The 26,958-nt window shown below is 32.4% G+C and overlaps 1 protein-coding gene and 1 long non-coding RNA gene across 2 annotated transcripts in view; both read left to right on the top strand.

Annotated features, from left to right (window-relative positions):
- Positions 1 to 989: 989 nt before the first annotated feature.
- c4 (complement component 4) overlaps positions 990 to 26,958 on the top strand; it is a 360,913-nt gene continuing 334,944 nt past the window's right edge. The window contains exons 1-2 of the mRNA XM_051128782.1: positions 990 to 1,062; positions 1,752 to 1,781. Of these exons, the coding sequence (XP_050984739.1) occupies positions 990 to 1,062; positions 1,752 to 1,781 (103 nt within the window). The remainder of the gene's footprint in view (positions 1,063 to 1,751; positions 1,782 to 26,958) is intronic.
- Positions 20,803 to 22,115, top strand: LOC127177407 (uncharacterized). The gene is made up of 2 exons (XR_007829221.1): positions 20,803 to 20,879; positions 21,574 to 22,115. It is a non-coding gene; the product is annotated as an uncharacterized LOC127177407 (long non-coding RNA).

Genomic DNA, 26,958 nt, shown 5'->3' with positions numbered 1-26,958 from the left:
TTAAGGAGATCAGATGACAGCTGGCGCTATAACAGTCATAAACGTTAAAAAGCTTTTTAAAAGGGATTTATATATGGCATCTTAATTCGTGTTCCGAAGATGAATGGAAGTCTTACAGGTTTAAAACAACATGAAGGTGAGTAATTAATGACAGAATTTTTATTTTTGAGGTAAAACACTAAGTGTATGATTTCAAAATCCACAACAAAGTGATAAACAATAGTATTTATATATTCAAAGTATTTCATTTAAGTCGTATTCAAGCGTATCAGATCGCTCTTCTTACCAGTCAGGATCCCCTGAGCCACCTTCTCACTCCATTCAGGAAGTACTTTCTCCTCCTCAGCAGCAGGGGGTGCTACTTCAGGCACAGGCGGGCCCATTGGCACCTTTTGACCCAGGTTAATTGTATCGGTTGCGCCATCTGATGCCTTTGGGACACAGGATAGTGGGCAACAGTTAAAACACAACATCATAAAGAGTGCAGAAGCAGGCTAAAGCAATTACTAAAAGCAAATGGTGACTTGTAGGATGACATTAGCCAGTATTGTTTATAGCACAAGAAGGGAATGCTTCCAGATTTTTCCCCATTTGCCAAAAAAAATCCTTTGTTGTCTCTAAATACTTGAGCCAGTGAGTCAGCATGGTCTGCTACAACAACCTGTTATTTCCACAACAATGGGGGTGTTTGTCGTCGCCCCCTCCTTTGCAGAGAACTGCGGCACTTGGTTCCAAACTCAGCAGGGGCTGCTCTGTGAAGTGATTTCTAAAAGCATGAGCAATGTTTTTCTGACTCACATAACCACTAGAATAGTATTATGATTTATTATAATGCAACTGGATAGAGAAAGGAGGAGAATAAACTTGCGGTTGCGCTACTGTTACACTTGGCTGTGCTCTCATTCACCACTATCCTGAGGTGAGATGGGAAACAACGGTGTTCTAGGTTTGCTAAGAGCATTACAGCTAATTAATTCTCGTTCTCCTGTATGCTCTCAATCCATGAAAGCGCAGGGGAGTGTGCCAACTCAAAAGCGCAGGCCAAACCAGCTCACTATCTGAGTAATGAACATTATACCCAAAGCCAAATGTGTGAAATGCTTATGAATATCAGCGTTAGAGGCAGTGCAAGCAGTAGAAAGCATAAAAGCATTGTAAAAACCACATTAACTGTCAAGTGCATTAAATGACAAAAGATACCATAGTTCCATCCAGCACATGAAACAATTTTAGGTTAAAAAAAGTGTGCTTTTTCACATATTATCTCATTACAATGGAACAAATTATCATTATTATTATTTTAGGCCTGTCATGATTCCTCGATTCAATTCGATTACTCACTTTAAAAATTTTGCCCCTGTCGAGTAACTAGCAAAATACTGGAAGTGGCACATTCCATGGATGAATATTAAACCCATTTACAAATCATAATAAAGCATAATACTATTGTGAATTCACAAACACTACAATTTAATTAAATAAATATATGCAATGCAGGTTTAATATATGTGCTTTTAATTATTTACATCTGTTTAGGTTACGTACGTGCATCGTGGCTCGGTTCAGTTTACAGTAAATGCTGCTCCACACAAACTGTTATCATTTACATGTGTGGAACGTCTCAAACTCCATCTCTGCATACTGTTGTGAGTTTGGGTTTATTATAGCTTTCATCTGGGAGCACAATAGTTACCATTTTATCAGGTTTGTAAGGTAAACCATAACTGTTCATCGCAATTTCAAAATAAAAGCTCAAACCCTCGCTCTGAGTTTATATGTTCTGATGATTCAAGAAATTACAGTAGCTGTAGTATTTCTGTTATAAAGAAATAGCCAAATATTAAAGATTAAGTGGACATTTGACTTTAAATTTGTTTAGTCAATATTAAACAAGGACTGTTCCCACCCTCGGCAGTCATTTATTATAATGCGCAATGAATGTTAGCTTTATTGCTTAGAATACATTATGTATTTTAACAATTTTTTTCAATAAAACCATATGATTACTTGCTTTTGATACTTTATTTGTACAAATATTTATTGCCTCATTGCTATGTATTTAAGTCATTTTAAAGGCGATTATTTACTTAGGTCTATTTTTTTTACTACAAAAAAAGTCATTATAATTGTCCAAATACTCTAAATAATCGTCAGAATAATCGACCATTTACTTGATTACTGAAATTATAATTAGTGACAGCCCTATATTATTTTATTACTATTAATTTGTTACTACTATTATTTATTACTATTATTATTATTATTACTATTTTTTATTATTAGAAAGAATAATTAAAATTAAGGTACAAATAATGTCAATATTAATAAGAATAATTATTATTATTATAGAAAACTTATATATATATATATATATATGTTTATAACCAGCTATTTTATTTTATTTTTATTTTTTTTATTTTTTTCCCACCATTTTTTATTATTTGGCAGAGAGTACTACTGACCATTAATGTGCTTGGAATCCCTTTAATATTTATTTTTCTCTTTAATATTTATTTGATGTGCAACTATTTGTAGTGTAAATACATTTTTAGTTAGTGCACTTTAAAGCCCAGAACTCTAATGTCATTTGGAAACGTTTAAGTTTCCATTGGTTTCAAGGACATTAGAGTTTCTTCTATATAAAAAAGTTAAAAACTTCTAAAAATCACCCTGTTGTACTCATTTTTATAGCATAAATATACACAACCCAAATGCACTTGTATGGTATTGGTATTACAATGCATTAATACCTTAAATAAATCTTTTAAACTCTCAAATACACCTGAAATCTGTGAAGAAAAAGTGTTAATGAGGCAGGCAGATGCAGTGATATCTGCCCAATGCATATGTGCAACATGCAATCTAAAGTACATAAATTCATGCATCTAAAGTACATAAAGATTTTACCACAGTGTAAAATTCTTGATTTTAGTCTGTTGTGATAAAGAAAAAAGAAAAACTCAAAAAAAAAAAAAAAAAACCAAAAAAAAAAACACCAAATAGGGTCAGCAACAACTTAGAATACATATTCAAAGCTGCAGACAGTCAGTGACACAGACAAGGTTTTGAAACTAGGTTGGACCACCACACCTGCTCTGTAGCCACAGCTGACCCCTGTGTTTCTGAGGTGGGACCTGAGGGGACACAGGGACAGCTCACCTGAACACGCAAGTCAGTCAGTTGAGAAAGAATGCTCTGAAAGAGTTCACGTTCCTTCTGGGGAAGCTCAGATGAAAGGACCACCCCAACGTATGAGCCCGGAGTGGGAGCCATTAAGTCAGGGAACATGTAGACCCCAGTGTTGCACAGCAGGACTGGGGAATCAGAGGCCATCAAGGGGTAAAGCCAGTCACAAACCTGAAATTAGAAATAAAAATGAGTGTGGTTTACTTAAGGAGGACACGTCTAATTTATAACCTACCCCTACAATCAGAGGATAGCTATTGGCTGATATGAATATATCTGCATAGAATAAAAATTGATAAGCATAAGGATGCTGATTCAGAAAGTTCTACTAATTCTGACATTTATTACCTAATATTAATCTGCTTAATCAAACAGTCCCACCTCAAAAGTATGATTTATAGTAGACTATACAGATCAAGTCAGGGTGGGTGATATACTGGTAGACATGATTAAAATGAAACAGTTTGATTGGTTAAATACACACACTTGTATGTATTAAAATGCCCGTCCTCGCAAGTATCCTCATAAATCTGAAAAAGAAAACGTGTTAACAGTATCCTGGATTAAGGCAGCTCTTAAAGTGACAGCAGTCTGTCTGTCATTTATGTTAATCAAACAACAAAAGAGAGAAAATCTCTCACTGCTCTTGACTAAATCACTTTTGTAACTTTAATACGAAGAAATGTATATTTAATTTACACAGTGTTTAAACATTTGTTTATTTTATACAATGTATGTAGCATTTCTTATTCATTTGTTCTACTGTAGTTTTTTGTCCTATTGCTTGTAATTAATTTCTTATTTTTATATAATCGCTGACTATGTACCTGTCTTTACTCTTTAATGAGGTTGAGTTTTTTTTTTTTTTTTTTTTAATTTAGGCTTATTAGTTTGTGATATTGAGTGTCAAGAATGATGAAATTTCTATGGTATCAAAATTTTGATATCTTTAAGACCTTATTTAAAGCAAAAATAACTATATTGTGACATACATTGTTGCAGTAAAATAAAATTACTTATATCATGGTATAGGATTTTGATCTATTACCAATTCCTAAGATCAAGTAATACAATTCTTACTGATTAATTCATGTAAATGCTTTATCAAATACAAATCACATTCCTGATTTTAATATATTCCTTCAAATATATATTTTTTTTATTTGAAATTCCTTACTTTACAAATCAAATAATACAAGTTCTCTTCCTATATAATTTAATATAATCCAATATTATATGATATATTTAATATATTCCTCTAAAATCACTATTTAAGCCACTATTTATTAATATGAATTTAAAGGCATTACTTTACAGATTTTTTTTTTTTTTACTGAATAATTCATGTAAATGCTTTACCAAAAATATACAAATAATATTTCTGATTTTGATATATTGATTTAAATTAATACTATTTCCTTAAAACAGGGCTTTAATTTAAGGGCTTATTTTTTTAATATTTTAACTGTAAAGTAAGGCATTTAAAATCACATTTTAGGGGAATTTTTATTTATATTAAAAATCACATCCTGTTCACATTCTATTTAATATATTCCTTTAAATTAATATTCCTTTAAAATTGTGCTTTTAAAGGCCAGTCTGGGTTTGTGAGACCTGCACTGATATTACAGACCATATTGTAAGCTATTTAAAAAAATAAATAAATAAAATAAACATGATTGTAAAGCTTCGGATTCTAAATTGCCTTTCATCCAGCATTGGAATAAAGCATAGAAGATACAGCCTGCTGAAAGTATCTTTTCTGTGGATATGTAATGGATTGACTTGTTATCGAGTGTAAAGTTTTATAAATGGAAATTGCCCTGTGGATCTCTAGGGAGGATCAAAATTTAAAGTCCAGGCCTCCCAAAGTTGAGACACTGGACAGCTCTGCAGTTGGATTCATTCATCCTGTCCTCATGACTGCTAGCATTAAATTGGATTACAGTCAAAGCCTGGACCACAGCAACTGCAGGCTCTATATTCAGCTTCATGACACAGCTAATCTACGACCTCAATGTCCGTGTGGAGGACCCTCTAAATGGGTCCATTTGTATGGTGGTCATTGTCTGGTGTTTACATTAAGCATATTATCACTCATTATCACAAACGACAGCAGGGTGGTATTTTAAGTGTAAACCGTATTATGTCAGATTGTCATGATAAAATTATTTTCTGTTTGCATTTGGCCGATTATCACAGTATTATCAAAGGTTACCACAGAGGTTATTGGAGTTCAAAGTGTATAATTTATTACGCAAAATCAGATTGTTTATATTGTTTCTCTCATAGGTGAACAATTCTATAAAATAGCATTACGTCATTAAACTTTGTAACACTGGATCACCAGATGACTGGGACTTTCCCAGGATGACATCACTCAGTGAAAGCCTATTGGATGTAAGCAGTGAGCATATACTCACATGACACTGTTGAGAAACAATGAATAAGGTGGGTCTCATTAAAAGACAACACCATCTCAAGTGCACAGGGAGCTTTAGAGCCAGACACACGGTTGTGAAAGTGGGTTACAGGGCACAATAACTTAAAAACAAGCCTACTTGGACCGTTCTGTTCAAATGCCTGGAATTTTATCTTCTATCTAATTTTATATTGTCTCTATGGGCCCGAACAAATAAAAAATTGTAAAGACAAAAATAAGAAATTACATTTTGTGTTAACAATATTAAGCCCATTTCTCAGGCCTTTAAGATTTTTGCAGTGCAGCATTATTATAATTGTCCTATTATTTGTCCTAATACAAAAAACACTACATCTATAAAAAAAAACAAACAAAGAAAAACATGCTTAACTGTAATGTCAATAAAAAATTGTCAAATTAAAAACTGTATTAAAAAGTAAAAAAAAAATGTTGGCATATTAAACATTTATTTAACATTTATATAAATATTTTGTCAAATTTTTATAAAGTTACAATTTAGCACATTTTCTCCCCAAATTCTCATTACTGTATTATGCAAAAACGTATTTAACCAGAATTTTAAATTACTACATTTATTTCTATACAATTTTTTAACTTTAGTACAAAGACCATTTTAACATGCATGTGTTTATTGGTTTTTAGAATTTTAGCACAACAAATAGTAATGTATAAAATTTTAATAAAGAACATAATTTTATTATTATTTTCTCTTTATTTACAATTTGTTATACTGAATTTAATTAAAAAATAAATATTTTTATGAATTAAAAAATTTTTATTTGTTGAGGAAAAAATGCTTAATTGACATTAAAATTATGTCAGAATGAAACTTATTCTATTATTACATTTATTTTTATGAAAAAATGTATATATATATTTATGTATAATTTTAAAAACTACAATTTTAGCACATTTTCTACCTAAATTCTCATTATTGTACTATGCAAAGATGTCATTCAACCAGAATTTTAAATGACATTTATTTCTATACATTTTTCTTAACTTTAGTACAACAGACTACTTTTAATATTTTAAATAAAATAAATGAAAACTTCTAAATAGAAGAAACAAATGTGTGTGCATGTTTATTGCTTTATAGAACTTATCACAACAAATAGTAAAGTATAAATTAGTAATTAAAAAATATAATTTCATAATTACTTTCAGTTTATGTAAAATTTGTTGTACTGAATTTAATTTAAAAAATAAATAATATTTTTACATATTACAAAATTTGAATTTGTGGAAAAAACTTGCTTAATTGACATTAAAATTATGCGTGAATAAAAAATTATTCCATTATAACAAATTCTCACTACAGTACTACACAAAAACGTCATTAAACTAGAATTTTAAAATTACTAAATTTATTAAAATTACTAAATCTATACTATTTAATAACTTTAGTACAACACATTTTAAAGAAAAAAAAAACATTTTATAAATAAAACAAATAAAATGTGTGTGGGTTTATTGGTTTATAGAAATAATAGTAACGTAAAAAAACTGAAATTGAAATTGTTTTCTGTTGTTTAATTTGTTGTACAGAATTTAATTTAAAAAATATATATTTTTACAGACTAAAAAATACAATTTGAGGAGATTATTTGCTTAATTGACACTAAAATTGTGTCAAAATGAAAAAAAAAGTCCCAAACAAAAAATAATAATAATAATAATTGTGTTGAATATGAACAAGCTGGACATTTCTTTGTGAGATTTTCTCTTTCAGGCATATAACACATCTTACCTGTAGAAAGGCGGGTGGCCTGTATGGAACCCTCTCTGATCGCTCACTGGTGAACTTCACAATGCGCAGGTACCCCGGGTAAGAGGGAGCACTGACTTGCCCCTCAGGTGTAACGAAGAAGATCTGCACCCCTTGAGGAAGGAAAAACAGTTCCTCTCCATCCTCCCCCAGACTCTGAGGAGAAGGTGTAGAATTAGTTGTATTGCTGTAGAACTCATCGCCAACCAGTGAGAGCTCGCCTGAGTCAGTGCCGTAAGATATGGTCAGGTGTCCATCAGCGGCTTGAGGGGTGTACGCAGGAGGCTGTTCACTTAACATATTGGGCTGCACTGAGGGAGAGACCGGAACTGGCCCACCCGAAGCCCCTGCAACCCCGCCATTGGAAGCGAGCACCTGAGCCGGCTTAACCTTCGGGACTTCAGGATAGAGTCTCTGAGGGGCCGCACTGGTATCCGAGACTCTGTTTGGGTCCGGGCTGGCTTCTAGCATGGCTAAGCGAGTAGTGATGTTGTTGAGGGTCTCTTGCATCTTACGTTGCATCTGCCTGGCTGATTCCCAGGAGGGTCCCACACACTCCATGCCCTGCGAGGGAACACTAAGAGCCCTGAGGAGGTGCTGCCGCCCTTGCTGGTACAGTTTTAGCGCCTCTGCAATGTGGCCCGCCTCATCCTCAGTGAGAGCTTTATTGATATATGCGAATGCTTTGTCGTAGCCATCTTTGATCACCTGCAGCCTGGCGTTGTCAAAGGCCTCCTGCTTTGCTTGCTCCATGACTGAAAGGACAAGTTAGGAATGTTGTCAGCTCAATGTGCTTTAATAGTACAGTCTACATAAGAATGCAAAAAATGCATGTCTTCCTCATGATCTTCATGAACATGCATGCAAATATTACTTCTAAAACTGTGTTATTTTGGGAAGTGGAAATAACATGTAAAATAAGAAGTTTTTACCAAACATATTACCAAATCTTTTTGTTGTTGTTGTAATAACACATGCATGTGCATGTGTATTTGTACCCTGGTAAAAAAGAAGCATGCTTAAAGTATATTTTTAAAATATTGTACTTGCAAAACAGTAATTAAATTGAAGTCAAATTAAGCATTTTACTTTAAAGTACACTACCAGTCAAAAGTTTTTGAACAGAAAGATTTTTAATGTTTCTTATACAAGTCTCTTCTGCTCACCAAGCCTGCATTTATTTGATTCAAAGTGCAGGAAAAACAGTAACATTTTGAAATATTTTTACTTTTTAAAATAACTGTTGTCTATTTAAATATAATAATATTTTAAAATGTAATTTGATTTTAAAGCTGGATTTATAGCATCATTACTCCAGTCACATGATCCTTTAGAAAACATTCTAATATTCTGATTTGCTGCTCAAAAAAACATTTATTATTATTATTGTTATTGTTATTATTATTATTATGTTGAAAACAGCTAGTAGAATTTTTTTCAGGTTTCTTTGATAAGTAAAAAGTTCAGAAGATTTTATCATCAATTTAAAGCATCCTTGCTAAATGAAAGTATTAATTTCTATCATTTCTTTCCCAAAAATAAAAATAAAAATAAATAAATTATACTGACTCCAAGCTTTTGAATAGTATAGTGTATAATGTTACAAAAGCTTTTTATTTCAGATAAATGCAGATCTTTGGATCTTTCTATTCATCAAAGAATCCTGAAAAAAAATTACTCAACTGTTTTAAATATTGATAAAAATAATACTAATAATAAAACGTTTCTTGAACAGCAAATCAGCATATTACAATGTTTTCTGAAGGATCATGTGACACTGATGACTAATGATGCTGAAAATGTAGCTTTGATCACAGGAATAAATTACATTTTAAAATACACTAAAACAGAAATCAGTTATTTTAAATAGTAAAAATATTTCACAATATTACTGCTTTTGCTGTATTTTGGATCAAATAAATGCAGGCTTGGTGAGCAGAAGAGAATTTTTCAAAAATATTAAAAATCATACTGTTCAAAAACTTTTGACTGGTAGTGTATATATGTAATTACTAATATATTTGAATACATGACATACTGTCAATACATTCAGCAGACTTTAACTATATTTCAAAGATAATAGAAGAATGAAATCACATATGTCTAAAAAGCAGTCTTAAGTTCAACTAGCTGCATTTCAGTAAACTCTAACACTCAAGTACATTATTTTAAAGCCTATTAAGTACTTTTTTAAAAGTAGAAGCAATGATACTTGAATCTCAGTACCATGGCTACCATGGTACGACTTAGCAACAGATGTTAAGATGTTCAATTACTATGCATATTCAGACAAAATGAGTCTAAATGACCTTTTTTTCTGACACATCTTGCCCGGCCTGTTAGCATTGGACCAGCTTATACTGACGTACCTGACGTGACCGTGTCATACATGAGGATTTAGAAACAAAACACCTGCTTAACATTGCGAAGTGACATTCAGACTTGAAGAAGAGGCCTAGCTGCTAGTTTATCTAGCGAATCTTGAAACATAAGTATCTTATTAAGTATTAAAGCAACACAACCCAGCATAATCAACGTGTTACTTGCTAACACCCTTTCATAAAGTCTAACGTATGCGTTATATTAACCGCCACCTCTCATTGGTTACCTTTGGTTGTATTCAAAGCAGTTAATAAAACATTTCTATATGTAAACTCACCAGGAGATGTGATAAATAAAGTGAAATATGGAGTTTAACGTGTGTTGCGCGTTATTCCGGGTTTGTTGACTGAACGGCTTCAGCTGACTGACAGCTGAGCTGCTGCGGGACTCGTGCGTGTCTATTACGTGATCCAATGCGTCGCGTCCACTACATATGGGCTTCCGCGTTCAGTCACGTGTTGCTCTTCGCGGTTTCTGATTGGTTAGAGTAGTTTGCTAAACAGATGTAGCGTAGTTTGCGTTTTCCATCAACGTTTAGGGTTAAAGTGTCTAAAACGTGCATAATGCAACACTTGCTGAGTAACAGGTTGAAACTAAGCAGTGATTAATCTTTATGCAAGCTAGACGTATCTTTATACAAATCAATCTCTAAATGTGACGTTTAATTCTCATATTTATGGGTCATAAATTCTGTAGTTGGCACATGAAGTTATTGTAAAAGGTTTTAATTTGTACAGTGAGGAATTTCCTGCAGGCTTTGAAATGGCAGTAAAATTTCCGAGCATGTTTTCCCTCCCTAATTGGATCAATAACCAAAAGCTGTTTTTCTTTGTATTTGTTTTCAACATGTTCCCATTCCATCGAATTAAGAGCAGTCATTTGCTGCATTATTTAAAGTATCATTTGCTTTGGCACTCAAACATTTGTGTTTCATTGAACCAATTAATACCAGAGAGTTTTAGGTATGAGGATAATTCTTCACATACTGCTTTAAGACATGATTTCAAGCATCTGTTACAAGGAAGAAAACAATATTGGGGTTTGTAGATTTTTAAAAAAGAATTTTTTAAAGACCTATTCGGGATAAATTTAGGTGTGCAAAGACATTGAATTAAGGTTAATGTGATATTGTCTTCATGTGATTATATAAAAATGTGTTTATAAATAAAAATAACTAAAATAAAATAAAATAACTGGTTTTAACCCTTGACTTCTAGCTTAACTGATGTTAAGCTGACTAAATTAAATTCATCATAGATGTATTTTACCTCTGGGCTTGTAGGGTTAACTTATGTTAAGGCTCACTAAATTAAAAAACAACAACAATAAACTGAATTAAAATAATAAAATTACTTAAAAAAAAATTTAATTATCATAGTTGTATTTTACCCCTGGGCTTGTAGGGTTAACTTATGCTAAGGTTCACAGAATAAAATAAAATTAAATAAAATTAAATTAACTTAACTTAAATTAAATTAAATCATTTGAGTGTATTTTACCCCTGGGCTTGCAGGGTTAAGTTAAGGTTCACTGAATAAAATTAAATTAAATAAAATTAAATAAAATTAAATTAAATAAACACAAGTGTATTTTTCCCTTGGGTTTGTAAGGTTAAGTTAAGGTTCGCTGAAATTACAAAAAAAAATAAATAAATAAATAAAATTTAAAATAAAATAAAATAAAAGTAGGTGTATTTTACCCCTGGGCTTGTAGGGTTAACTTATGTTAAGGTTCACTGAATTCAACAACAACAAAAAATAAAAATAAAATAAAATAAAATAATCATAGGTGTATTTTAGCTTGTAGGGTTAACTAATGTTAAGGTTTACTGAAAAAATAAAATAAAATAAAATAAAATAAAAATAGGTGTATTTTACCCCTGGGCTTGTAGGGTTAACTTATGTTAAGGTACAATGAAATCAACAACAAATAAAATAAAATAAAATAAAATAAAATAAAATAAAATAAAATAAAATAAAATAAAATAAAATAAAAGTAAAAGAAAAGAAAAGAAAAGAAAAGAAAAGAAAAGAAAAGAAAAGAAAAGAAATGAAATGAAATGAAATAAAAATAGGTGTATGTTACCCCTGGGGTTGTAGGGTTAACTTATGCTAAGGTTCACTGAAAAAAAAACACAATAAAATAAAATGAGATGTCAAATCATATCAAATAAAGAAATTAAATTAAATTAAATTAAATTAAATAATCATAAGTGTATTTTACCCCAGAGCTTGCAGGGTTAACTTATGTTAAGGTTCACTAATTAAAATAAAATAAAATAAAATAAAATAAAATAAAATATATATCCAACATACAATACTACAATATATTGAAAGTCGTTTATCAACAGAGGGCGCTGTATCTATATATTCAACTCCAGCTGTGACAAGGGTGTTTGAGGCCACTGAGTTCATGTTTAGTTTTGTGTTGGTCCAGTACACTGGAAAACACCTGGAGAAGGAGGTATGTAAAGTTCAATGTGAGAAAAGCTCTAGCTGTGTTTTCCAAAGAAAAGAAAGGAAAGTATAGAGCGCTTGAGATTTTGGGACAGTCAGACAGATATTTGGCGAGCCTCGTGAAGCTCTCAAGGTGCATGATACTACATCTGCTTCATGGATTAGTTCACATTTGAAAGGCCTTGTGTTTAACATTAGTAACGCCATCCGCCAACCAGATGAACACCAAAATATCAACTACTTCCCACAGACAAAACAACGCATAAGAACAAGCTGGAAAATCATTTGTTTGCACACATGACACTTGCTAATTAACTACAGCACACATCGACATGTGAAGGGTGAGATATAAAAACATGCATTTAAATGCGAGACTCAAAGCGTATGACATCACTGTAAGCATGACATCACAGCACTGTCAAGCTAAACCAAAGCATATGGCTGCACTATATATCAGTGCATGTATAATACATAAAACAGGAATTCACATAAACCCCCCTGAGGAAAGAGAAAGTTATTGCACTATAAATCTTTGTATACTGTCACAACAGTGCCCTTAAAGTTCAACAGCATGAAGGATCTAAGTTTAGGGACTGTAAACCAGCACACTTTCAAAGATATTTTGTTAAATTCATAATATGTTAATAAAGCTATGCATTAATATGAAGTTTATAATGATCTACACGCACTTTACGTACTATTGCTTGGATGAGTTATTCACTGACTCCGGAGGTCCACATGCGTCATGTTTAACCTCTGAAGTCCTATTTATAAAATGCTGCTTAAGGTTTTTTATGGGATATTTACACAGATTTACACACAGCGGTGTGCATAAGAACTGGACCAAATGCAGACCATATGGGCCATACTGACCATAAATTCTGGCACTGGTCTCACCAACAAAGCATTAACGCCAGCTAATAGTTGAAAAATGAGTTTTTATGCATAAAGAGGCAGGTAAAAATGAAATAAAATAATAAAGTATTAAAGAAACTGCATTAACTTCAACTAATAGTTAACAAAAAAAAAAAAAAAAAAGGTGTTACGCATAAAGAGGCGGGTAAAATCTAACAATAATAATTTAGACTCAAAAATAATTTAGATTAATTACTTCCAGTCATTATTTTAGGACTGTGGAGTGAATTAAGGTGATCTGATCCTCTCTTGTGATATTGTCAAAATGTGATTATATAAAATGTGTTATTAAAATAAAATTAAATAATTGCTAAATAAATAAATTAAATTAAAAATTACATTACATTAAAGCTGTATTTTATCTCTGAATAAAATAAAATAAAATAAATTTTAAAGAAAATGAATAAAATAAAATAAAATAAACTACAAGTGTATTTACCCCTAGGCTTCTGTGGTTAATTTATGTTAAGGTTCACAAAATAAAAAAATAAATAAATAAATAAATAAATAAAAGGTGTAAGGTGTAAAGGTTCAAGTTTAGAAGTTTAGAAATGCATTAGGAAAATTAAATTAAATTAAACTAAAAATTAAATTACATTAAATTAGGTGTATTTGATCTCTGAATTAAATAAAATAAAATAAAATTTAAAGAAACTGAATAAATAAAATAAAATAAATATTAAAGAAACTTAGATCTTTCAAGTTGTGGAAGTTTAGAAATGCATTAGGAAAATTAATTTAAATTAAATTAAAAATTAAATTGCATTAAATTAGGTGTATTTCTGAATAAAATAATTTAAAATAATATAATAATAATAATAATAAAATAAAATAAAATAATAAAATAAAATACATGACTAAATGTAAAAAAAAAAATAAAAACGGCTAAATAAATATATGATCAGGAAAAAATATGACAGCTGGGAGTGATCTTACCCATCGCACGAGATGACCTCTTTACACAGTTACACAATTTCCAAATTTTGAACTGCATTTATATTATAGATGTTATAGTTGATGTTTTTTCACCTAAAGGCATCTTTAAAAGATATAATAGGGGTGTTGTATATCCAGAACGCCATTAGGAATGTTGTGTAAGGGAAAACTGCCTAATACTTGTAAAGATATCTCTGAGGGAGTGATTCATTGCCATGCTGCATATGTTGTCTCTATTCCTCATCCAAGAAACTGACAAGACACTGACATTCAGCAGAGAGGTAAAACAAGGCCGCTACGTCCTCAGAAACATGTTTCTTTATTAAAACCATCACGGGTAGACGTTTTCACAATAGGGTTTCAGCGACTGGAAAATGTCTGAGTTTAGATCTAAATTACACAGATCTGTTTTACTTTAAAATGAATAAAAATAGAGTCCGATGAACTCAAAATTTGAGCTTCTTACAGTAGATGCCAAAAACGAACTAACTACAGCATTTGATTAATGAACCAAACATTTTTGGAACCCTCTGCAGATTTCTCATTTGGCAATAGATGGCGCTGTTGGAAAGCAGCCACTCTATTAATCATAAACAAACATTATCTGCATTCATTCAAAACGTATTTAATGCTATACTGTGAATATCATGCATAAATATCATGATTTAACCTTTCACACAATCACACATTTTTGATGTGGTGTGATGTTACGTGGCTCAAAATCATAAAACATATGTGCTGAAGTGATAATGAATAGCCTGTGTCGTTAGCCTATGTTTTCCGGGACGAGAGAAGAACTGAATGTTCTGTTTTTTAGTCAACTCTTTCAGAAATGTACTTCTGGATGGAAAATGTTTAATAATAGTGAGTGGTGACTCACTTCAAGTAAACAGGGGGGAGTATTGATCACACTTTTAAAGTAAATAACTGTGTTTAACTCCTTCTATGGTTGCATCACATACTTGGAGCATGCAGTGACAAAGGTTTCTGCTGTACAAGGTGAGTAGCAGTAATGTGTTGAGATAATGATGTTTAATTTGATGGTGCAATCTGAAACATAGCCCTCTAAACCTGTCTGTCACTTTACCATAATTATGATAACTTTAATTTGCAAATTGAACTGTGGAGTTTGGCTTTATCTTAGACAACTGCAAGTTGGGGATAGATTGCAAATGCACACTATGTTACTCAGTCCAGATGCACCCTGGAGCTATAGAAAAGCAACATCCAGGGTCGTTGGAGCTGACCCTGTTTTCTGCCGTTTTTCTCTGTGTCCTGTTACTTAGACACATGTAGTTGTGTTATGGCTCCTTGCATGTTTTGACTGGAAATCTGAGAGGGTGTGTGCATTGAGATACATTCCCTTTTGAATTCATTGTCATTTGATTTATTTAACTGGCCTTTTTTGATTACCGTTGAGTTTGACAGGTACCAAAAGGGCAATAAAAGAAAGTTTTTATTAGTTCACAGAAAAAAAATAAGAGAGAGAGAGAAAAAAAAAAGAGTGTCCCATGTTCACATGTCAGAACATGTTTTAACCACATGGCCACAGCTCCAACATTAATAATAATAATAATAATAATTATTGCCATCTAATAATGAATAATAATAAACCAATAATAATAATAATAATTATTATTAAAATAGTTTCTCACAACTTAAAACATGTTAGCTTCAATTTTTTAGATATAAATAATAATAAATAATATAATTATGATAATAATAGCTATTATTACCATATAATAATAATAATAATTATTATTATTATTAAAATAGTTTCTCACAACTTAAAACGTGTTAGCTTCAAAATGTTTAGATATAATAATAATGATGATGATGATGATGATGATGATAATAATAGCTATTATTGCCATATAATAATAATAGTTATTATTACAATATAATAATAATAATAATAATAATAATTATTATTATTATTATTATTAAAAATAGTTTCTCACAACTTACAACATGTTTAGCTTCAAAAGTTTTAGATATGAATAATAATAATAATAATAATAATAATAATAATAGCTATTATTGCCATATAATAATAATAGTTATTATTACCATATAATAATTAATAACACTAATAATAACTATAATTATTATTACAATAGTTTCTCACAACTTAAAACATGCTAGCTTCAATTTTTTTAGATACAGGTAATAATAATAATAATTATAATTGTTATTATTATCATATAATAATAATAATAATAATAATAATAATTATTATTATTATTATTATTACTAAAATAGTTTCTCACAACTTAAAACAGGTTAGCTTCCATTTTTTTTAATATAAATCATATTAACAATATTATATATTATTATATTATTGATTGTATGATTATGATTATATAATATAATCAGAATTGTTATTTCTACCATATCATAATAATAATAATAATTATTATTATTCATAGTTATTATTGTTATTATTATTATTATTATTTTTAAATTTTAAAAATAAATCCTCTGTTATTATTATAACAATACTAGTTATTTTTACAATATAATAATTTAAAATAATAATAATAATAGTTAAAATAAACCCTCTATTGCTCTGTTCCTTTATTTTATCACAAGTATTATTATTATTATTATTAAATAATAAAAACAAAAATAGTTCTTAACATATAATAATAACAACAACAACAACAACAACAACAATAATAATAATAATAATTATTATTATTATTGTTCTAACCTTATGTCTACTTTCAACAGTTACAGAGTCCTTCAAAAGGGGCACATCATGTTCAATAAACTCCATTCTGCCTTTTATTCCGTCTAGGTCCGTTAAAGTATAAATGATCTGTTATGAGACAAGTTTTGGTCTGGATAACCGCCTTAAAACTGTAGCACATGTAACACTGCCTTCACAGACCTGTCCTTTCAATTTACATAATACGCCTCTGGAGTCAGCAGTTATCTGTTCCGTATGCATCCAGATTCCAGAAGAAATTTGTCTGTTGTAGAGCCATTACATGGATTGTGCTGGATCATGACTTCAGTCAGTGGTAGACATACAAAGAAAAGAGATCACAGTGTCTAAGCTGAGTTTGATTGAAGCTAAGGCTCTTAGTTAATTAGGAGTGACTCCATTAGCCACAGAGAGATCGTTGCCATCACACCGCACATCAGGCCACCAGATGCTACCAAACCACCACCAAAGCCCTGACTAATTCTACCCAGACATACCTCACAGTCTCACACACATACATACACCTCACTACATCTTGGTTATTAAATGCAAGCTGACTCATTGCTATCCCAGCTAACCAAACACATTTTGGAAAGGTTTTTTGTCTTCCATTGGTTTGTTATTTTAAGAAAAAGACTGAAAGTCAAATCCTATGCTGAATAATTTGATCAGGTTATACGTGCTGTACAAATATGGAAGTTTTAATGTAGCCCCAGTGACTCACTGGCTCACTTGACATTATTCAAATATTCAAAGATGAGGTCAAATGTTCAGTTCAAGCTCTTGTAAAAATACGAAGGTGGTTTCTTTACATTATCTCCATCTCGAACTTAAAACAAAAGGTTGAGCGACTGCTAATGATCTGTCCATCATCTGTTCAGTCACATGATCGACTGTAAGCTTAAAAAGGAAAAATGAAATGTCTTTTCTAATGAAATATTTACTCTCCCTCATGTCATTCCAGACCTTCACGAGTTTTATCTTTCTGTGGAATATACATTTTAAGCAGTTTGTCACACAAAGCTACTGGCTTCAGAAGATTTGGAATATAGTATATAGAATATATAAACCTTTGTGGTCCTTTTCCAGTCATTTTGGAGGTTGACAGCCCCAGCCCCCCTCAAAAAAAAAAAAAAAAAAAAAAAAAAATCACATTTTTTGTTCCAAGAAATTACATGAAAGAAAGCATGAGATGACAGAATGCTAATTTGTGGGTGAACTACTCCTTTAAATGTTCACAGATGAATACATTCAGAACATCGCAATGGTAATTTCTGTCATTTTTTTCCAATAACCTGTGTTGTTATGAAGAATGATTTCTTCTGTTAGGTTAATTTCACCTTTACGTCAACATTCACAAATTGGAGAAATAGTAAGGGGTAATTTACCGACATTTTAGACCTGCAAGAAAAATATCTTATAATGAAATCAAACTGAACATCCCTGAAGGTAGCACACATGGCGAGAGTTTGTAATTACATATTACAAAATAGTTACATATATAGAATAACTCTTTTATAATATGTAATTATAAACTATATATATATAGGCACAAAATATATATTTAATTTATTATAATTAGAATAATGTAATTATATGTAATTATTTAATGGAATATAGTTATCATTTATTATAATATAATTCTAAATTAATTAATAATAATAATTAATGCATTCAGTACATTTACTGGACAAATTTAAATTATGTGCTGTTCGATGCATTTTGCAAGTGGTACGTTTACTCTAATGTGTTTTTAAGTTTCAAAACTCTTAATCTTGGGATGTGTTACTGGGATTTGTTTCTTGGCTCAAAACATTGCCACTCTTGTGCCACTGAGGCTGTTGGGCCAATGTAAACTTGTTTTCAAACATGTGCCAGCGTTTTTTTTTTTTTTTTTAAACCCATCAGAATACAGTATAACAGGCCGCTGGCATACAGCCCGTGCTTTGAAATAACACTGTGCCTCTTGGCATACACATAGAATTCTATTAGTTTTATAAAATGAATCAAGCTAGCACAAATACAAGAATGCCTCAAGCTGTACAGACCATAATTCACTCTTGAAAATAAATGTTATTTATTGACATTGATGGTTCTATGAAGAGCGTTTAACATCCATGATGAACCCTTTCCGTTCCATTAAGGGTTCTTTAGTGGAAAAAGGTTCTTTCGAATTTTAGAATATTATTCACAAACAATGGTTCTTTGAAGAACTGTTCACTGAAATATGGAAGCCTGTTTTCACCACTGATTTAAAAATACAAAACTTTTTATTTGACAATTCTGACCTTTTCTCAGAATTGTGAGATATAAACTCTGTAAGTGCTGTTTTTAAATAGCGCGCATGCGCATAAATGCCATCCAGGGAATCCTGGAGTATGACGTAAGAGGGAAACCACGATGAATCAAACTTCAAATAAAGCGAAATGACAGGGAACAAAAAATAGTAAATTAGTCATCAGGTGCCATATTCAATATAGCTGCATTTTAGAGATCTTTAATCAGTTAAACAACATGAGTTATTACTCGGTGACGTCATTAACAACGGCCCTGCATTGTTGAACTAATGTGGTTTAAACGAAAGAGATGCGACCGCGTTCAGGAAACAGTCGTGACTGCTTAGTTCGTTTCCACAACAATGCATCGTACTATGGAGGTTAATCAGCGAGTTACGTTGTTGACGGGAAACGCACCCCAGAGCCGTAGTTCACTGACAAGCTACGCAATATCGTGTTCATTATCAGAAATATGCATGATAATCGCATCCGATTATTTGCACAGCCCTACTGCAAACCACTGTGCTCAAAATTAAGATAACACATTAAAATAATATGGTAAGAAACACCAGTTTGTAATATCAAGCAGCAAAACAAGCTGTTTTGTACAGCTAAAAACAGCTGGAAGCGGATGAGACCGGAAGCCAGACCTGTAAAATTTACCTCTTAATTTAATTTACCTCTTAAACGGTTTCTAAAATAGAAATTCTGCGTGTCGCTGTCATGGCTAGTTAGGACAGATCTCTGAATAACATGGAAATTATACCATTTATTGTGTGTCAAGGCGTTGTGTCGTGTGTAGTTACGACATGGTGTTACGGGAAAAATAAGGTACAGATAGAATCGCTGTAAAAACCCCTATTTGGAACTTTTATTTATTTTAAGGCTGTTGCAATCCGTGTTACCTTTGAAGCAGAAACAGCTAAAATTTGATATCCTAGAGTGAATATATCCAACCACACTGTGACGTTTCACGTTATTTTTGCATGTTCTTGGGTATTCCAGACAGACCAGGGCTGCGTTTCCCTAAGTAGATCGTAAAACCATTGGCACCAGTGGTCTCTAAAAATAGCGCCTCCCGATCTACATATATCCGTCTATGTTCGCGCGAATCATTCGTGATCCAGCTTCACTTACAGCAGAAGTGAGTATAAGGGTTTTTTTATGAATCTTTGCGATCGCCTTTCCTAATAATGTGCTAGTTAGCAAGTTTAGCAGCTAAACGCGGCTAAAGTAAACAGGCTCGTCACTCCACAGAGAGTAGAGAGGGGCGGGGCGAGCAGAGCTCATTTGCATTTAAAGCAGCCTCGACCAGAATGGGATGATTTTTGCAGATTTTGGCAAGGTAAAAAGGGTGCTGTTTTACACAACCACTGAGAATTTTTAACCAAAATATATTATAGACTTTTCATTAAGACCCTAAAGAATCATATCAACTTGTGGAAAATGGGCATTCAATGACCCCTTTAAAGGTTAGGGATATTTAGTGACTCTATCTGAAAGTTACATTGTGTTGCCAACAGGTGGCGACAAATGAGCGAGTCATTAAGTCATTCATTCAACCGATTCATTCAACTCAGAGTTTTATTCAGAAACAAACTAGTATGAGTGATTTACTGAATCTTTAACGCAATTGGTTTGTTGAAGATAACTGATTCATTCAGGAACGATACATGAGCTAGTCATCAAATTATTAATCTAGCCGATTTCTTCGAAACATTGATTCATTCAGGTAGCCTACGTGTGATGTTTGGAGAAGCACAATGTTTCATTCTGCTGTGACAAGAAGGATGATGTACAGTGGCAAGTAAGTGCTAAATGTCTGAGTTAAATAAAATTGAGGTTACTCCGTGTTAACTAACCGTTTATTGAACTGTTGTATAATCAGACTCGTACTGTGCTGTTGATCTGAGATCAGCACAGCTGGTGTTATCACATCATACTCTTGTTCGTGTGATATTGCTTAAAAATATTTATGTATTTTTTTACTGTTCTCAGAAGAAGAATGACAGAAAACTTGAGGGAGATTGGGAATAGGATCAGTACATGACCCAAGCCAGACTGCAACCAATATCATTGTAAACACAGTGTGACACGAGTACATGCTTTACTCATTAAATCCACTGAGAATTTAGAGATTTTCAATTTGACATGGTCTGGCTATGTAACTTTATTTACTATTTTTACTGAACAGTCACCGCATAAAATATAAAAAAATAGTAAATCCAAGTGATCTCATTTTGGTTGTTGTGCTTCAAACAGACTTTATACTGTCAGAGGCAGTCATATCATCGTGAAAGTTATGGAATGCTTCAGAAAAGACATCTGTTTTGTGAATTTTCTGTTCCCTTTTCCGGACGGAAAAATTAATGACGGTCATCATCCAGTCTGTTTTCCTGTTATATAAGTTTCTCTTTAGCCTTTAATTATTAGACCAAATTAATTTATTCAAGATCTGCGTATATGTATTACATTAAAGAAATGCTTGTGTTGTTCTCCAGGCAGTGTTGCTGTTGACGGATCAGTGGAGGGACAAAGACTTGGAAGAGCAGTGTGTTTTTACAGGCAGCTGGCCTTCAGTTGCATGACACATATGCTGTAGTGGAAACCTGGCCTCAAGAAACATAGGGATCCCCATCTACGTGGCTTAACTGTTCCCACAACACTAAACCACAACCAGTGATGGGGAGGAGTTTACGACAAGGTGTTTAAGACAGCGGAACAACACTAATACTGGAGAGTGATTGGTAAAAGGTTGTTTAAAAAGATGTCACGCTAATCCTGACAAATCGTTTCAAACATCTTGCGGGCAGCTACAGCTACAACCAAAACCCTAACCCTAAACTGGATTAGAAAATCAAAATAACAAATCTGCACTTAAATTAGTACTTGAGTAACTTGCGTGATTAAATGCATGATGGTGCTGTGTGTACTCAGCTTGATATAATTTGTCTGTGTGTGACTTTTGGACAGGATTTTTGTCTCTGCCTGCAAATACTGTTATGCCATAGTTGTTTGAACCAAAATAAACAATACTTTTGTAGCCGCCTCTTGAATGTTTATCATTTGTGTGACTTTTCACAGATTCCTTGGATAATGCTGAATTATTGTTTTATCTGAAAGAGACTCACTGATACATAGACTCACTCGTTTAGAGACACTGAGCATTAAAAAAACATGCATCAAAACACATATTTGAATGAAGGTGATTTGATCCCTATTGCTTAAATATTATTATATAAAAATGTGTTCCTTATATATATATAAAAATATTCCTTAGGTGTATTTTAACCTTGGGCTTCTAGGCTAAACTAATGTTAAATTAAATTAAATTAAATTAAATTAAATCAAAGTAAATTAAATTAAAAATAGGTGTATTTTAAATAATAAAAAATAAAATAAAATATAATGTGCATTTTAACTCTGGACTTATTGGGTTAACTAATGTTAAAGTTTACTTAATTAAATCAATCAAAATAGTTCTCTTTTAAATAAAATAAAATGTGTTACTAAAATAAAATAAAATAATTCCTTAGGTGTATTTAATCCCTGGACTAAATTAAATAAAATTAAAAGAAATTAAATTGAATTAAATTGATTTAAATTAAATCACAACAGGTGTATTATACCCCTGAATTAAATCAAATCATAGATGTATTTTATCCCTGGGCTTCTAGGCTGAAGTAATGTTATAATTAAATTAAATTAAATTAAATTAAATTATAGTAGGTGTATTGCACCCCTGAATAAATAAAATAAAATAAAATAAAATAAAATAAAATAAAATCATAGGCATATTTTACCCCTGGACATCTAGGGTTAACTTATGTTAAGTTTCATTAAATTAAAAATAAAATAAAATGAATCATAGGTATTTTAACCCTGGGCTTGTAGGCTTAACTAATGTTAAAATTCACTAAATTCAATTCAGTTTAGTTCAATTCAATTCAGTTCAATCACAATAGGAGTTTTTTACCCCTGAATAAAATATAATTTAAAAAAATCATAGGTGTATTTTAACACTGGGCTTGTAGGCTTAACTAATGTAAAAGTTCACTAAATTAAATGAAATGAATTTGTGTATTATACCCCAGAATAAAATAAAACATAAAATAAAATCATAGGTGTATTTTACCCCTGGACTGCTAGGGGTAACTTATGTTAAGGTTCATTGAACAAAATAAAATAAAATAAAATTAGCATATACATATTTTACCCGTGGACTGCTAGGCATAACAAAATGTCAAGATTCACTAAATAAAATGAAATGAATCAATAAAATGAAAACATAGGTGTATTTTACAACTTGACTGCTAACTTATATTGCTCAGTTTGTATTGCTTTCACACAATAAATCATTCTAGGGCTTGCATAGCAAACATTCTATGTGCAAGTACAGAAATCACGGAGTCCCTGCACAATTTATTAAGAACTGTAGCTGGGTTTCAGACAATGTTTGCAAATGCTGTCTCAAATCTGATGCTTTAAAAAAACGTTACTGATCTCTGGGTTTAGTGTTGTCATGTCAGAATCATCCAGTTAACGAATGTGACCACAGTCTCTATGGATGTCAAAACATTGCCATCATTCAACGAGAATAAATGAGGTATCATGTAAGATCAGCATAAACCGCGTGTGTGATGATATTCGTCAGCATCTGGCTAATGTCCTGCTAAAGAGTGGAGTGCTAAAAATTAATTCGTCACCCTGACATGTGGAAAAGCCATTAGAATTTGGCAAAGGAAGCCCTTTCCCAGTAGCTGACCTTCAGGGGATCCTTCCACTTTCTTTTCCGAACATATGCACACAATCTTAAAAAATGAGGAGGACAAGAGTTTGGCAGCAAGGGCCAAGTGTCTGTGACATCTGCTCTATCTCTCTGACAGGCTCCATCCTTCAGACTAAGTAATGAATCTCGTGACAAAATCCAGCACAGCTGGTTGGGATGGCATATGTAAGTGCTTGATTGACGGTACCACACGTTAAGTTCACAGAACTTTAAAAAGCTTGCGTGCCAATTTTGTCTCATTAAATAAATGTATTTAATGACCTTAAAATGTTAAAGGGATGGTTCACCCAAAAATGTTAAAGGGATAGGTGTATATGACTTTCTTCTTTTAGACAAATACAATCTGAGTTACATTTAAAAATGATCCTTCCAAGCTTTATAATGGCAGTGAATGGGTGCTGAGATTTTGAAGTCCTATAAAGTGCATCCATCCATCATAAAAGGTACTTCACATGGCTCCGGGGGTGAATAAAGGCCTTCAGAAGTGAATCAATGCATTTGTGTAAGAAAAATATGTATATTTACAACTTTATAAACCATAATCTCTAGCCTCCGTTAACTGTCGTACACGCGTTCACGAGAGACGTAGATGACGTAGGACGTAGGCGTAGTCATATATGATATAGTCTCACATAGGGCTGTCACTAACAGTTATTTTGGTAATTGAGTAATGTGGCGATTATTCTGACAATGAATCGAGTAATCAGATAATTATATTTCATTTTTTTTGTAGTAATAAAAATAGACCTAAGTGAACAACAGCCTTTAAAATGACCTGAAATACATAAATAATAGCAATGAGGCAATAATAATTAGTTCAAATAAAGTGTCAAAAGCAAGTAAAAGCAAATACATAATGTATTATAAACAACAGAACTAATGTACGTAACCTACATGCATGTAAATATTTAAAGCGCATAGATTTATTTAATTGAATCGTAACGATTGTGAATTGTTAATAGCATTATGACTTTTAAATGGGTTTAGCAATTTAGCAATTACTTGACATGGGCAAAATGCAATTGACGATTTTTAAAGGGGTCATCGGATGCCCATTTTCCACAAGTTGATATGATTCCTTAGGGTCTTAATGAAAAGTATACTTTGGTTAAAAATTCTCAATGGTGGTGTAAAACAACACCATTTGTACCTTGCCAAAATCAGCTCTGCAAAAATCATCTCATTCTGGTTGAGGCTGCTTTAAATGCAAATGAGCTCTGCTCTCCCCGCCCCTCTCTTCTCTCTGTGGAGAGACGAGCCTGTTTACTTTAGCCGCATTTAGCCGCTAAACTTGCTAACTAGCACATTATTAGGAAAGACGATCGCAAAGATTAATAAAAAAAAAAAACCTTATACTCACTTCTGCTGTAAGTGAACCTGGATCACGAATGATTCGAGCAAACATAGACAGATATATGTAGATCGGGAGGTGCATTCCCTTCACAAACAAACGTAATCCACTGCATCTTCAGCAGCTCAGATGTCGGGAGTAAATGACGACCACTATGTTCATTATTACATCCAGCAACACAACACCTCAATTGCTCAATCGGAGATATTTCTTGTCTAACTTACATCCCTGCTCCGGCATTAAAACAAAGAGGGCGACCTGTTACAACTGATCTAAGGTAAGAGCTCATGTCAATCAACTATGTTGGGAGCGGCCTCTGTTGGTGTGATGCCACAACAACAGGCATCTGAGAATGGCTCGATCTGAAAAAGGGGATATTATTTTTACAGATTAATTAAAAACCACTGCATGGATTTTTATCATTATAGGGAAGATTTGTACATACACTGCCAACACACATTAATGTTCAAATAACATGTAAAAGTGAACTTAACATCCGGTGACCCCTTTAAATCGAATACTTGAATAGAACTGAGGAATCGTTGCAGCTAGTCTCGCAAGAACCAAGTTTTGTCTCCCCTTGGCTTATATGGAAATCCTCCAACATTTTTTTAACAAATCCTCATTAGTGTTGCCAACTTAGAGACAAAACTTGTTAGCTTCTGAGGGTCTGGGGTACTGACTTCGGTTGTCTGACAACAGAAACAGGAAAATACATAAATATATCTATGAAATACATCTATGAAAACCATTTAATTAAGAATTTGGCTGCATTAAAATGCTGTATGTGAGCCCAGAGAGGCAAGACAGTACGACGGCCTAGGCAAACGCCGTCTCCACGCCCGTTCTGCTTCTTCGACGGGGATCGTGAACGCCGTCCTAGTACCCGATACCCCCCCTACTGGTGTGACGATATGATTTATATAAGTGTGTACGTAATAAAATGAACTTGCTTGCGTATACACAGTATCAAAATAAAAGACGTAAGACAAAAGTCCAATACGATGCATCAATGCTTATGGGATACAAACGAACCAGAAGAAAGTTTTAACACAACTGCATGGCCCTTTCACACATCTAATGAAATACAGTTATAATAAAACCCTTTTATGTGGCAACGCTACACACTGATGTCATGAACATTCTAATTAGCGTATGACGTAATTTCAAGCGGGGTTTAGTTACTTTCCATTGAAAGAAGTTAGCAACACTGATCCTCATTTTGTACTTCTAATTTGTGACTGGTGTTTTGTTTTGCTGTCTCTGCTTCAGAGCTTACGCCTACGCCTACACAAAAAGTGTTCTCATAACTTCATAAAATTACGGTTGAACCTTTGATAACACGTACTATTTTAATGATGTCCTTACGGCATTTCTAAGCCTTGAATGCGTGAGTTGCGTTCATGTCTATGGCTATGCAGAGTCAAAAAGCTCTTGGATTTAATCAAAAATATCTTAATTTGCATTCCAAAAATGAATGAAGGTCTTAATTTTAATTCTGGGGTGACCTAACCCTTTGAAAGTGAAGTATTAATGAAAAATACATTACATCAGGTGATGCAGTAGTCTGAGTATGTTGACTCATTGAAACAAATGACTGCAGATTTGTCTCAAATTATGTATTAAGAGCCTGAAAGTAGTTTAGTCTGACATTTTATCTGTATACTTGAGGTGATTTGTGTGGGGAAATCCTGCTTTAGGGCTTGAATCCTTAAGACCCTGTTTCTTTGAAGTTTACAGTTAAAA

Source organism: Labeo rohita, chromosome 15 (assembly GCF_022985175.1).
Source record: "Labeo rohita strain BAU-BD-2019 chromosome 15, IGBB_LRoh.1.0, whole genome shotgun sequence".
NCBI lineage: Eukaryota > Metazoa > Chordata > Actinopteri > Cypriniformes > Cyprinidae > Labeo > Labeo rohita.
Note: the sequence above shows the minus strand (reverse complement) of the source record. Positions and strands in the feature narration are given on the sequence as shown.